At 40.9% G+C, this 14350-nt stretch overlaps 2 protein-coding genes and 1 long non-coding RNA gene across 4 annotated transcripts in view; 1 reads left to right on the forward strand and 2 right to left on the reverse strand.

Annotated features, from left to right (window-relative positions):
- Positions 1 to 1903, forward strand: part of LOC145350629 (arginase-1-like) — a 53880-nt gene extending 51977 nt beyond the window's left edge. Inside the window, exon 8 of the mRNA XM_080199835.1 lies at positions 1686 to 1903. Coding sequence (XP_080055961.1) covers positions 1686 to 1813 — 128 coding nt within the window. The 3' untranslated portion in view covers positions 1814 to 1903. The remainder of the gene's footprint in view (positions 1 to 1685) is intronic.
- LOC145351095 (protein CEBPZOS-like) overlaps positions 1 to 14350 on the reverse strand; it is a 652257-nt gene that overhangs the window by 406543 nt on the left and 231364 nt on the right. The gene's annotated exons all lie outside the window — the stretch shown is intronic.
- LOC145351087 (uncharacterized) lies at positions 2014 to 14309 on the reverse strand. 2 transcript variants are annotated; one of them, XR_013888319.1, is made up of 4 exons: positions 14048 to 14309; positions 11342 to 11446; positions 2927 to 2961; positions 2014 to 2247 (listed from the first exon to the last, which is right to left on the reverse strand). It is a non-coding gene; the product is annotated as an uncharacterized LOC145351087 (long non-coding RNA). The 2 variants fall into 2 exon arrangements; XR_013888318.1 differs by lacking the exons at positions 2014 to 2247; positions 2927 to 2961 and adding an exon at positions 7403 to 7749.

Consider the following 14350-nt stretch of genomic DNA (forward strand, 5'->3'; position numbering starts at 1 on the left):
TGCCACAGCTATTCAACTGTTGAAACCCCATTCATGCCTCTTTGAGCTTAAGACTTGAGAATTTCAACACATGTCTTAAATTCTACTTTCCATAAAGTAACATAATCTCCATATATTTTACTCTCATCAAGTCCTATTCAGTTACCAATGCTGTGCTACATTAGCTTTCGGCCAAACAACACTTTGATTCTAAAATTCTCATCCTTGCTTTCAAATTCTTCCATGGCTTTGTCCCTTCTCTCTCTGCAATCTTCTTCAGCCCCACACCTTCTGAGGTATCTGCACTCATCTAATTTTGGCTTCTTGAGCATTTTCTGGAATTTTCTTCCTAAAATACAGTACCTCTCACTCTTTTAAGACACTCTTTAATAATCAATGATCTTTGTACTCTCCACTAGTTAGTTACTAATGCCATGATGCTTGTGCTGATCATTCTCTAATAATGCTCAAATTTTTGATTGACTGGACTGTTCGATTGGTCAGCTTAAGGGACACATTGAGGGAGAGTTTATTGCCTGGCACATATGGAGGCATGAGGGGCACACGGGGGATATAAGTGAGTGTTGCACATGTGGCTGGCAATTGTTGGTGTCAGCAGCTGGGTGGGGCATTGATGAAGAAAGCAGCAAAATGTGAGGATTGATAAAAGGGAAGGAGCGGCATGGGAGGAAAAGAAGGAATAGTTGGGGAAAGGAACGATCGAGATGGCAAGGATGGAGAGGATGGCATGGGAGGTGTAGATCACATGATGAAATTGATTAGGTGTGGCAAAATGCAGGGGACAATTATTTGATACAACTTATTAAGAAAATTAAAACTCTTGAGATTTGAATTAAAATGTTTTAGAAAACTTGTGTCTGGAGAATAGTGTTGATTCTAAAGATGAAGGTGATTTTAGATCTAGCACCAATATTATGCCCCTGACAAATTTAAAACTCAAGGAGTACTTATAGTATTGCTTGAAGTTTTAACAATTGATACTTAGGAAGCTGTTTTATTTGATTTTTAGTTACAGAAACAGGGATATTTCATTAGAATGTTTATTGTTGAATAATATTGAGCCCATCAGATGTAAGACAGCCTTTTCAGCTCCGAATTACACTTCCATATTCTATGACTAGAACACAGTGGTTAGCACTGCTACCTCACAGCACCAGGGACCCTGGTTCGATTCCCAACTTGAGTCACTGTCTGTGTGGAGTTTGCATGTTCTCCCCATGTCTCTGTGGGTTTCCTCCGGGTACTCCAGTTTCGTCCCACAGTCTGAAAGACATGCTGGTTAGATGCATTGGCCGTGCTAAATTCTCCCTCAGTGTACCCAAACAGGCACTGGAGTGTAGCGGCTAGAGGATTTTCACAGTAATTTCATTGCAGTGTTAATGTGAGCCTACTTGTGACTAATAAATATACTTTACTTTAAATAAATTATAAGGTCAGATTCTTAACAAAATTGTATTTATTCTCCTGGATCAATTTTACACATGGACAGCTTTATGTAGTTCTCCAGAATAAAAACTTTTGATTCTGTTCAAGTTTTTGGTGAAAGAATAAATAGAAATCATGAGTTTAAAGAAATTCTTTTAGAATAAATATACTAATTTGACCACATTTTTTGCAGGTCTCTGCTAACAAATTTTGTTTCTTGGTATATAATTGTACTGTATATGTTATATTTTGCTCTGCAGGCCTGCTGTCAGCAATTGATTTAGTGGAAGTTAATCCATCTTTAGGAAAAACAGAAAAAGAAGCTACATCTACTGTGAATTCTGGTCGAGATGTTATTTTGAAAGCACTTGGCTATTTGGAAAAATAATTTCACCGATCCGTTCTTTGCTGGAATTCTAACAGTTTTTAACATTTGTCTTTTGTTGTATCATTATGTAGGTTTATGAATCATTTGTACTCCCAGGAAAATTGAGAATAAGTAGTACTTTTAAAATTTTTATCAAATTGTATTACTATTTTATTCAAAAATTTACAACATTTTAATGTTAAAATTTGATTGTCTGGCATAAAATCCTGGATGAAATGTCAGTTGCAATGTTCTCTGGCTCCATTTCCATCCACCTTCCTTAATACTCTCATGCTGAATCTGTTACATTGAGTTACACACCCCACATTCTCCATACACGGGATTGGCAGAGTGGAGTCAAAATCCCATGAGAATCGAAAAACACAGTTCATACTGGCGTGATTGCACATTCTGATTTTCATTGGCCCTTGCTAATGATGTAATCAGGTTCTCGTCTATAATAAGCAAGAACATGATTTTAATACATTTTAATGAATTTCCATATTATTAACGATCCCCTTGCCAAATTATGCCCCCTCACTGAATATTCATACTTCGCCAATGTGACTTGGCAGGTTTTTTAAAACATAAATCTGTCGAGGGAATCCCTTGGGGAGGTGCAAAGCTAAGTACAGCTCTCGGGAGAGAGGAACATGGCCAGGCAATTACCATGGCAATGCTCCTAGGCACTGCCCCTGGCACAGGTAGAATCCCAAAATGTACATTTTCCTGGGGATCATCTACCCCGCACCTATAACATTCATCAGAATATCTGCTTTTTTGACCCTTTTTTTTCCTTTTCTCCCCTCTCTTGCTCAGTGTGTTCCTGCATCGTCTCTTCAGCAAACTCAACGCTGCTCTCCTGACTTGCAAAGTCACAGCTAATTCACCTTGCCTGTATGCATGTACTGTAACTTGAGATAGCCTCTCTCCGCATTCTGAACTGCCTGAGCTATTTCCGGTGCACCACAGAAATTTAATGCAAGATGTACCCAAAACAGTAGTGTTTTAATCATAGTAGTTTCCCAAGAAGAGCATTTGACAAACCTCGAAGAGGTGCTTAAGAGATTTAAAGAGGTGGGAATATGACTTAAAAAAGGGAAGTGTACCTTTCAGGCCCACAAGATCACTTACCTTGGATTTAAAGTCAACACCAAGGGCTACACCCTCTAGAAGAAAAAATAAAAGTTATAAAGGAAGCACTAGCAGCTAGGAACATGTCAGAATGCAAAACTTTTATTGGGCATGGTTAATTACTATGGCCGGTTCATACCAAATCTATCAACATTACTGGTACCCTTAGTTTGCTTTTAAACTAATATAAGAACATAAGAACATAAGAAATAGGAGCAGGAGTAGGCCATCCAGCCCTTCGAGCCTGCCCAGCCATTCAATAAGATCATGGCTGATCTGTCGCTGCTCAGTTCCACTTTCCCGCCCTCTCCCCATAACCCTTAATCCCCTCTCCTATCAAAAACCCATCAACCCGCGTCTTAAAAATATTTAGCGAGGTAGCCTCCACCACTTCAACGGGCAGAGAATTCCAGAGATTCACCACCCTTTGAGTGAAGAAGTTCCTACTCAACTCCGTTCTAAACCGCCCCCCTTTTATCTTGAGGCTGTGCCCCCTAGTCCTACTGTCTTTTTTGAGCGGGAAGAGTCTTTCCACCTCTATCCTATCCATCCCATTCATCATCTTATACGTCTCAATGAGATCTCCCCTCATTCTTCTAAACTCTAACGAGTACAAGCCCAGTTTATTCAGCTTCTCCTCATAGCTCAACCCCCTCAACTCCAGTATCAGCCTAGTAAACCTCCTCTGCACTCCCTCCAAGGCCAAAATATCTTTGCGCAGGTGCGGCGCCCAAAACTGCACACAGTACTCCAGCTGTGGCCTCACCAATGCCCTATATAGCCGCAGCAAGACCTCCCTACTTTTATATTCAATCCCCCTCGCTATGAAGGCCAGCATCCCATTTGCCTTCCTGACCACCTGCTGCACCTGCAAGCTGGGTTTTTGCGACTCATGCACAAGGACCCCGAGGTCCCTCTGCACCGTCGCCTGCTGCAGTTTTTTGCCCCGTAAGTAATAGTCCTTCCTACCATTCTTCCTACCAAAGTGGACCACCTCACACTTGCCAACATTAAATTCCATTTGCCATTTCCTGGCCCATTCGCCCAGCCTATCTAGATCCTTCTGCAGACTCTCCACACCCTCCGCACAATTTGCCGTTCCCCCAATCTTGATGTCATCAGCAAATTTCGACACTCTACACTCGGTTCCCTCCTCCAGATCATCTATATAAATGGTAAAAAGCTGAGGCCCCAGCACCGACCCCTGGGGCACTCCACTAGTCACCATCCGCCAATCCGAATAGCACCCGTTGACACCCACTCTCTGCCTCCTATTTGACAACCAATCCTCTATCCACGCTAATACCCTACCCCCAACTCCATGACGCTCGACCTTCTGCAATAACCTCTTGTGAGGCACTTTGTCAAACGCCTTCTGAAAATCTAGAAAGACCACATCCACCAGCTCTCCTCTATCGACTGCCCTAGACACATCCTCATAGAACTCCAGTAAATTTGTCAGACACGACTTCCCTTTAATATCAAAGTTGGTATTTGAGCGAGCCATAAAAAGAAGCCTTTGAGAAAGTTAAACTTGCTTTACAATCTTCAGGATTGCTTGTCTATTTCAACACAAAGAGAGAGATAGCGTGATGCTTTGTCATTTGGCAGTGTTGTCTCATAGAACAGAGGATGGTGTAGAATGGCCCATCATCTTCGTGTCACAAACCTTAATTGATGCCAAGAGAAAATTCTCCCAAATTAGAAAAGAGGGGCTAGCCATCATTTACGGAGTTAAAAAATTTCATTAGTATGTAATAGGCGTTACTTCATGATCGTCATTGATCACAGGCTATTACGAGGACAAACCTATTCCTCCTATTGCACTGGCCAGAATCCAGTGGTGGACTTTACTTCTAGCAGCATACAACAAATTCCAACACAGCCAGATACCAAAATATCATACGCAGATATCCTGAATTTCCTTCCACTGCCTTGAACCATATCGTCACCAACAGCACCACGCAAGAAATAATGTTACCCCTCAACTTCTTGAATATATTGCTGTTAAGGTCAAGGTAAATTTGGAATTGAACAGAAAGACCCAGTCCTGTCCAAAGTAAAGCATATGGGGGCACAATTCTCCCAGCCCACTGCATTACTTAAGGAGTGCAACGGGCCAGGAGACATCAGTGGCCCAGTAGCGGGATGAGTGATTTGGCTTCTGGTCGATCACGAGTCTCCCAGGCAATGTTTTTCAATGTAATCAGCCTCGTGCTAGAAACTGACACAAGGCTGATTTCCATATTGAAATATGATTAGCAAGCCTGGGAATTGGTTTCTGGGCTTACCAGTGTCTTCCCAAACCTCGCCCAGAGAGCTTCCCACGCAGGGATTAAAGCTGGGCCCCATCAAGGGAGACCAGGCATGATCACCCTATTGGCCATTGAAGCTCCAACGTGGAACTGCCCACCAGGCATCCTGGCACTGTCCATCAGGCAGTGTTGGGGGCGGGGCCAGAGGAAACAGTCTGATCAGTGGGCGTGGGGGTGGGGGGGTAGTTCTGCACACTCTATAATGGGATCGATGGCAGACTGAGGGAGGAGGAGAGCAGGGCACATGGGGAGGACTTGGTTTTCGTGTAGGGTGCCAATTAGGGAGAGGGGGTTCGGGTTGGCAGGCGATAAGGGGGGAATTGGAAAGCCAGCGATCAGTGGGAGAGGCCTAGAAGTGAAATCGGGAGGCTGGCGATCAAAAGACCAGTGATGTAGGAGCCACTGCGCACGCACTGATCGCTCCACTGACAAGATATGTGAGACAAATTGCAAGTCCAACTGATAATCTTAAATTGGTTGTTAGTATAACTCTTCACACTCTCTATTAATTAGTAATTTAGTCATACAGAACTTGATTATTACTGAAATAAGATATTTTGTCAGAGCTTATCATTTGCACTCATCAGGTCAATTGCAGGAAACCAATGCCAGGGGAAACAACAACTTTATACTTTATGAGAAGAGAATGCTGATTGGTTTGCAAGTGAGCACTGATTGTGGTGGTGTTGCCATGGTGAATGCACCAACCAATGTTGATTGACAACTAATTGCCAAGCATTGTTTGAAACTTTAAAATCAGACAGCTTGACTCATTGTAGTCCATGTGGTGCATATATACCCACAGTGCTATTAGGGAATGAGTTCCAGGATTTTGATCCAATGGGTGAAAAAATGGCAATATAGTTCCAAGCGAGGAAGGTATGTGGCTTGAAGGGGCACTTCCAGCTATGTGTCCCCATGCACCTGCAGCTCTTGTCCTTCTAGATATTAGTAGCAATCGTGGGTTTGTAGGTATTGTCTGAAGAGCTTAGCGAGTTCCTGCAGTGCACCTTGTGCACACGGTGCGTTAGTGATGAAGGGAGTGAATATTTATGGATGGGGTGCCAATCAAGCTGCTTTGTCCTAGATAGTGTCGAGCTTCTTGAGTATTGTTGGAGCTGCTCTCATCAAGTGGCAAGCCATAGAGGTTTACAACATGGAATGAATAAATGCCAGAGTTCAATCTTATCGTTCATAGAATCCCTACAGTGCGGAAGAAAGCCATTTCGCCTATCAAGCCTGCACCGACAACAATCTCATCCAGACCCTATCCCTGCGCATTTACCCTGCTAATCCTCTTGACACTAAGAAATAATTTAGCTTGAACTGGAACAAGATAGCATTGAAAAATGCGTGAATTGTTGGGCCTTTCAGCCCAACTTAAAAGTATTCCATCACACTCCTGACTCGTGCCTTGTAGATAATGGATAGGCTTTAGGGAGTCAGGATGCGAGTTACTCAGCATAGTCTCTGATCTAATCTTGTAGCCACAGTATTTAGATGGCTGGTCCAGTTCTGTTTCTGGTCAATGGTAACCTCCAGAATGTTGATAGTGGACAACTGAAAGTTATGGGGCGATGGCTAGATTCTCTCTTGTTGAAAATTGTTGTTATTGCCTGGCAGTTATGTGGCACATATGTAACTTTCCACTTGTTAGCCCAAGACTGGATATTATGCACATCTTGCTGCACTTGGACATGGACTGCTTCAGTATCCGAAGAGTTGCAAATGGTGCTGAACATTGTGCAGTAATCAGCAAACATCCCCAATTCTGACCTTATGATGGAAGGATGATCATTCTTAAAGCAACTGAAGATGGTTGGGCGTTGGACACTGCCCTAACTCCTGCAGTGATGTTATGGAACTGAGATGATTGACCTGCAACAACTGCAAGCGTATTCTTTTGTGCTAGGTATGACTTCAATCAGAGGAGAGTTTTGCTCCTGATTCCTATTGGCTCCAGTTTTGCTCAGACTCCTTAACACCACGTTAGATCTAATATGATGTTTGTCAGGCGTCGTTCATTTGTGGTAATATAGATCGTCTTGCAACAATAAACCAGGAGAATTTAATCCCCTTCATAGACCATTTTAGTGAATGTAAATTCTTATTTGAGAATTAAATCCTAACTATTTTATTTAAGAACAAACCACAATGATAGTACACACCAAAATTTATTTGAATGCATAAATACATTCCTAAGACTGGCAGCATGTACAATTAAAGCCTCAGGGATCATTCCTAAGACTGGCAGCATGTACAATTAAAGCCTCAGGGATTTAACAGGTATCCATTTACTAAAAAAAATTTAGTTGTGGAAATATTCAGTTGTATTTTTCTTGTGAATACATGATACAAATGTTGCAATTATATTAAAAAGTTCATGCATTTTTTAACACTATCTTGTTCAAGTTCAAGCTAACTTGTCCCTTAGTGTCAGGAGGATAGAGTCTGGATGAGATTGTTGTAGTGCAGGCTCAATGGGCCTTCTTCTGCATTGTAGGGATTCTGTGAACGACAAGATTAAATTCTGGCATTTATTCTTTCCCTTTCAAGATTGCAGATAGACACGAGTTACACTGCAGCAGTGCTGCCCCCTTCTGCTGCTTTACTTGTGTTTTACCAGTTGTGTTACTGACAATATTCATTTATTGCGAAGACAGTTATTGTTCTGTGTATTTTTTTTTAAACAGACATTGTGGTTTATATATGGCAATAATGTTAAGTTACCGCACTAGCTTAATGGTTAATCTAAAAGGTGCTTTCTCAAAACATATTTCCTGCTCTTCCTCAATTAGTAATAATGATCTTGTTCCATCACTCTTTTAATGCTTATTCTTTGTATTCCACATATGAATGCTGCTGAGTATTGCAGACGTTCAATTATTTGAGTGTAAAAACTGGGATCTTTTCTTCACATCCACTTTATATTTTACGGTGAGACCTGCTGCTTGCCATACTGCTCATGAAAAGCTTTTGCTGCCAGATGATAGATGAATGCACGGCTGGAAAGGTAATTCAAGCGAGAAGGCTTTCGATTCCTGGCACATTGAAACCTGTTCTTAGGTAGGTGGGATCTATACAGGGCAGATAAATTGCACTGAAACAAAATGAGGACCACTGTATTGTTTGGTAGGGTTGGATGAGAACCTGGATGTTGCATTAGAAAAATAAAACAAGGCAAACAATGGATTGGAAGAGACCAATAACAACAGAATAAGAAATAATTAGGTATTTGGTGGGGTGAAAATTAGAGGAACTACAATCCAATCTAAATTATATTTACAGTGCATGTCTGTAAATGCCAAAATAGTGGTAAATAAAGTTGGCAAGCTGCAAAGACAAATAGCCACACATGGAAATATCATGGTGTGGCAATAATGGAGACCTGAATCAAAAAAGGACAGAATTGGATACTAATTTTCCTGGATACAAGATGTTCAGGAAAAATAAGGGAAGGAAAGAAAGGTCTTTTGATTAAAGAAGATATTGTACTGAACATCCAGGAGGGATCATGCACATAACCTATTTTGTTAAGAGTTAAGAAACAATAAAGGGTACTATCAGACTACTGGTGTAATCTTTTGGCAGTCCACTAATGGGAAAGATAGAGGAGCCAATCTATCTAAGCTGCAGATCTTTGGACTGTGGAAGGAAACCAGAGCACCCAGAGAAAACCCAAGCAGACACACAGAGAACGTGCAAACTCCACACAGTCACCCAAGGCCGGAATTGTGCTCATCAATGGAAGGTCCAGGAACCAGAGGCTACAGATTTAAAATTATTAGCAAAAAAAACCAACGTGGTGAAATAAGATTTCTACGTAACATGCACTGCCCGAGAGTGTGGTGAGGCAGATTCAATCGGGGCTTTCAAAAAAGGCTGGATAAAACACTTGGAAGAGAAAACATTGCAGGGCTAGAGGGAAAGGTGAGGGATTGGAACTAGTTGTACTGCTTTTGTAGGGCACTGGTACAGATGCAATGGCTGAATGGCCCATGTTGTAACCAATTTATAAATATTTGATTCAATGACAACATATCAAACTTGCACTCATCAGCTGTTGGACAAGTAACCAGGGCTACAGGATGCACAGGGCGTCTTTGGGACCAAGGTGACTCGTCTGGCAATGAAAATTAGTAGTTAATGCAAGCCCCCCATTCTGATCTTCCCATTCTTGACCTTATTTACAATTCCTCAATGTAAACTTGAGAAACGCTACCTTATTTTTCTGCACTGGACTGCAACTTTGGTCTGCAGTAGAGCTCTTGAGTTGGAGCCTGGTGACAGAGAGTTCAGTCACCGGAGGTGCTCCTTTTCATTTCTATCTTTCCTCAAAGAAGAGCAGCTGCATTAATAAATGGACTCTTGTTAGTATTTTTACTGTTCTTATATACCCTAAACTAGAGGAAGTAAAACTAAAGGGAGTAATTTAAGTAAGACCTGATGGTTTGTGCTATTTTCATAGTTATTCCTGTTGAGTTACTGTTAATGTTAAACTTCATTATTTGTTCATATAAAGATCATTTTTTAAACAACACATTTGACTATTTGTGATTTCGAGTTACCACAGACCTAAATTCAGGAAAAGAGGCTATGGAGACAATTTGGATAGAGTTGAGAAATGAAGAAGACAATAAGTGGGAGTCGTGTAAATGCCTCCTGACACTAAGTACACGGTAGTGTAGAGCATAAAGGAAGAAATCACTGGAGCTTGTCGGAAAGGCACAACAATAATCATGGGGAATTTTAATTACATATAGACTGGAAAAGTTAGATGGGAAAAGGTAGCTTAGGCAAGGAGTTCATTGAATGCTTTCAGGGTAGTTTCTTAGAACAGCATGTTCTGGAGTCAACGAGGGCATGGGCTATATTAAAACTAGTAGTGTGTAATGAGATGGGACTAATTAATGATTTCTTAGTGAAACTGCCCCTAGGTAGCAGTGATCATAATATGACTGAATTTTATATTCAGTTTGAGGGAGATAAGAATGGGTCTGAGACTATATTGTTAAACTTAAATAATGGCAATTATGAGGACATGAGAGTTGAGCTGGCTAAAATGAATTGGCAAATTAGGTCAAGGGACAGGTCAATAGTGGGCCAGTGGCAAATATTTAAGGGGACATTTCAAAATGCTTAGAACAGTTACATTCCAAATATGAAGAAAATGTACAAGGAACAGAACCCCACCCCCCCATCACATTCCATGGTTTACTAGAAAGGTTAAAAGTAGTGTCAAACTCTTAAAAAATCATACAATTGTGCAAAGACAGGTGGCAGATCAGATGATTGGACAGAATATAAGGATCAGCAAGAGATGACTAAAAGATTAACAAAGAGGGAAAAATCAGAGTACAAGAGAAAGCTAGCCAGAAATATAAAATTAGAAGCAGGAGCTTTTATAAATATTTGAAAGAAATAGTTTAATAAAGAGAGAATTTATCCTGTAGAAAGTGAATCTGGAGAACTGATAATGGAAAACAGCGAAATTGCAGATGAACAGGTAGTTTGCATCAGTCTTCACTGTAGAAGAGACAAATAACATCCCAAAAGAAGCTACAAACCAGGAAATGGAGGTAGGGAGGAACTCAGGAAAAGGTGACTTGTCTGGCAACGAAGTCACCGGAGAAGTGGTACTGAGTAAATTGTTGGAGCTGTAGGCTGACAAAAACCCGGATCCTGATGGACTTCATCCTAGCGTCTTAAAAGAAGTGTCCTGTGAAATAGCTGATGCTTTGGTTTTAATTTTCCAAAATTTACTAGATTTGGGGAAGGTCCCATTAGATTGGAAGATAGCAAATGTGACTCCATTATTCAAGAAGGGAGACAGAAAGCTGGAAACTACACGCCAGTTTGCTTAACATCCATTGAAGGGAGAGGTTCCATTAATTTGGAAGATAACAAATGTAACTCCACTATTCAAAAAGGGAGGGAGACAAGAAGCATAATCACAGGCCAGATAGCTTAACATCTGTTGTAGGGAAAATGTTTGAAGCTATTATTAAAGATGTTATAGCAGGGCACCTAAATACGTTCAAGGTAATCAAACAGAGTCAACGTGGTTTTGTGAAACAGAAAACATGTTTAACCAACTTACTGGAGTTGATTGAGGAAGTAACGTGCTGAGGATAAAGGGGAACTGGATGATGCACTGTACTTAGATTTCCAGAAGACATTTGATAAGGTACCACATCAAAGGTTACTGTAGAAAATAAAAGCTCATGTTACCAGGGATAACATATTAACATGGATAGAAGATTGGTTAGTTAACAGGAAGCAAGTTGGCAAGATGTAACAAGTGGTGTGCCACAAGGTTCAGTACTGGAACCTCAACTGTTTAGAATTTATATAAATGAGCTTGGATGAAATGTTTGAAGAGGCGGTTGCCAAATTTGCCAATGACACAAAGATAGGTAGGAAAGTAAATTGTGAAGAGGACATAAGGAAGCTACAAAGGGACACAGATAAGTTAAATGAGTGGACCAGGATCCCGCAAATAGGGCATAATGTGGGAAAAGGTGAAATTGTCCATTTTAGCTGGAAGAATAAAAGAAGCATATTATCCAAATAGTGAGAGATTGCAGAGCTCTGAGGTGCTTGCTTGGAGGGATCTAGGTGTCCTTGTACATGAATTACAAAAGGTCAGTATGCAGATACAGCAAATAATTAGGAAAGCTAATAGAAGAATTGAATACAAAGAAAGGTTATACTTTAGTCATACCATATGTGTGATCTTATTTAAGGATGTAAATGCATTGCAAGCAGTTCAGAAAAGGTTTACTAGACTAATACCATGAGTTGATTGGGTTGTCTTATGAAAAAAGGTTGGAACGGTTAAGTTTGTATCTGCCTGAGTTTAGAAGAGTAAGAGGCGACTTGATTAAAACATAAAAGATCCTGAGGGGCTTGACAGGTTGGATGTGGAGAGTATGTTTCCGCTTGTGGGAGAATCTAAGACTAAAGGTCACTGTTTAAAAATAAGAGATCGCCCATTTAAAACAAAGATGAGGCTTTTTTCTCTCTTTGAGGGTTGTGAATCTTTAGGACTCTTCCTAAAAAGGTGGCGGAAGCAGAGTCTTTGAATATTTATAATGCAGAGGTTGATCAGATTTTTGGTAAGCAAGGTGGTAATAGGTTATTTGGGATAGGCAGGATGCAGGTCTGACGTTAACTATTAGATCAGTCATGACCTTATTCAATGGCAGAGCAGGTTCAAGAGGCTGCATGGCCCATTCCCACTCCTTGTTCATACGTATGTATTTTTCAATTAATTTCTTAGTCACAAGTAAGGCTTACATTAAGACTGCAATGAAGTTATCGTGAAATTCCCCTAGTCACCACACTCCGGGGCCTGTTTGGGGTCAAAGCACCTAACCAACACATCTTTCAGAATGAGAGAAAACTGGAGCACCTGGAGGAAACCCCCGCAGACATGGGGAGAACTTGCAAACTCTACACAGACAGTCATCCAAGCCGGTAAGTGAACCCAGGTCCCTGGTGCCGAGGCAGCAGTACTAACCATTGTGACACCGTGCCACCCACAGGCACCTTACAACCATCCAGCCTCAATGTGTTGAACAATTTCAGATTATAAGTAGGACTCCCATTTTCGCAGATAATTTATTTACATAATAGTTCAGTCTTTAACAAGGACGCATCTTTTGGTTTATCACTGTCCCATTATCACCCTCTTTGTTCTTCCCCATCATTCCTTCTATCATTTAGCAATTCCTTCCCTCCATCCTATTACATCAAGGTTATCATTTCTGATTGGACATATCGCTAAAGTGTTCATCAAACGATCTTTCACCTCCAACTGACCTATCCAGTCGAGTTGTCCAATATTTGGACTTCCAATACTTTTATAACATACAGTCATGCTGGTGGAAATGTGGCAAATGAAGTGTGAAGTGATGTATTTTGACCGGCAGCACAAAATAAAGGGTACAATTCTAAAGGAGGCTCAGGAGTAGAAGGACATGAGATGCACATCCACAAATCATTGAAGGTGGCAAGTTGAGAAAGCAGTTAATAAAGTACATTGGATCCTCGACTTATAAATGCAGGTGTCATATACAAAAGCGAGGACATTATGGCAAACCTTTATTAGTTCAGACTCAACTGGAACATCATGTTCAATTCTAGGCACTGGAGAAGATGCAGAACAAGAATCGATTCAAGGACAAGGGATTTCAGTTACATGGATAAATTGCCAGGTTCAATCTAAAGACCTTTCACAAGAGATGCGAATGTGATAACCACTACACTACAAAGACCTTTTTTCCCCCTGGAACCCCAGAGCATTGCCCTAGGTTTGTGGTTTACCAGTTCAGTGACCTATATCACTTGAAGTGGCTGGGACTGTTCTCCTTACAGAAGATTAGGAGATTTGATTCAGGTGCTCAAAATAATTAAGGGTCTGGACAGAGTACATAAGGAGAAGCTACGGCCATTGGTGACTGGCAAAAAAGAGAGCAAAATGAGGAAAAATATTCTTACCCAGTGACTTGTTAGGATCTAGAATGTAATGCTCAAGCCTGTGGTTACTAAAAGGATTGCTAAAAGAAATTGAATGATTATCTGAATAGAAAAATATTGCAAGGCTACTGGGAAAAGGTTGGGATTCCATAATTGTAATAGTAAGAGTTACATAAATTTAAAAACAACCTTTTTCCCATTCCCATATGATTTTACTCGGAGATGCTCCAGATTAATATTTCATTCCAGGCCAACTTTGGAAGATTAAGCACCCATACAAATTACAGACCAAATACTTGGACATTTATACTCGTAAATCTCAAACCTGTTCCACTCCTGATCGACCTGACACGTTAATTGTTTTTCTTTTCTCCATCTCTCCCCACAGATACTGCTTTCATTGTTTCTGTGAAAGTTGGGATAAGCAATATTTCCCCACAGATACTACCGTGCCCCGCTGAGCATTTTGAAATGTGGTGCATCTTTTTTTTCTCTCTTCGTCGCCGAAGATTTTAATTGCACTGTTTAACCACATCGATAACTGCCGTCCCCGCTCCTGAGGAGGAACGGCCGCGCACTAACGCTTAACCGCCACCCTTGCTTGAACTGTGTGACGTCAACGTTACCC

Source organism: Carcharhinus amblyrhynchos, chromosome 12, assembly GCF_965287045.1.
Source record: "Carcharhinus amblyrhynchos chromosome 12, sCarAmb.v2.hapA, whole genome shotgun sequence".
Taxonomy (NCBI): Eukaryota; Metazoa; Chordata; class Chondrichthyes; order Carcharhiniformes; family Carcharhinidae; genus Carcharhinus; species Carcharhinus amblyrhynchos.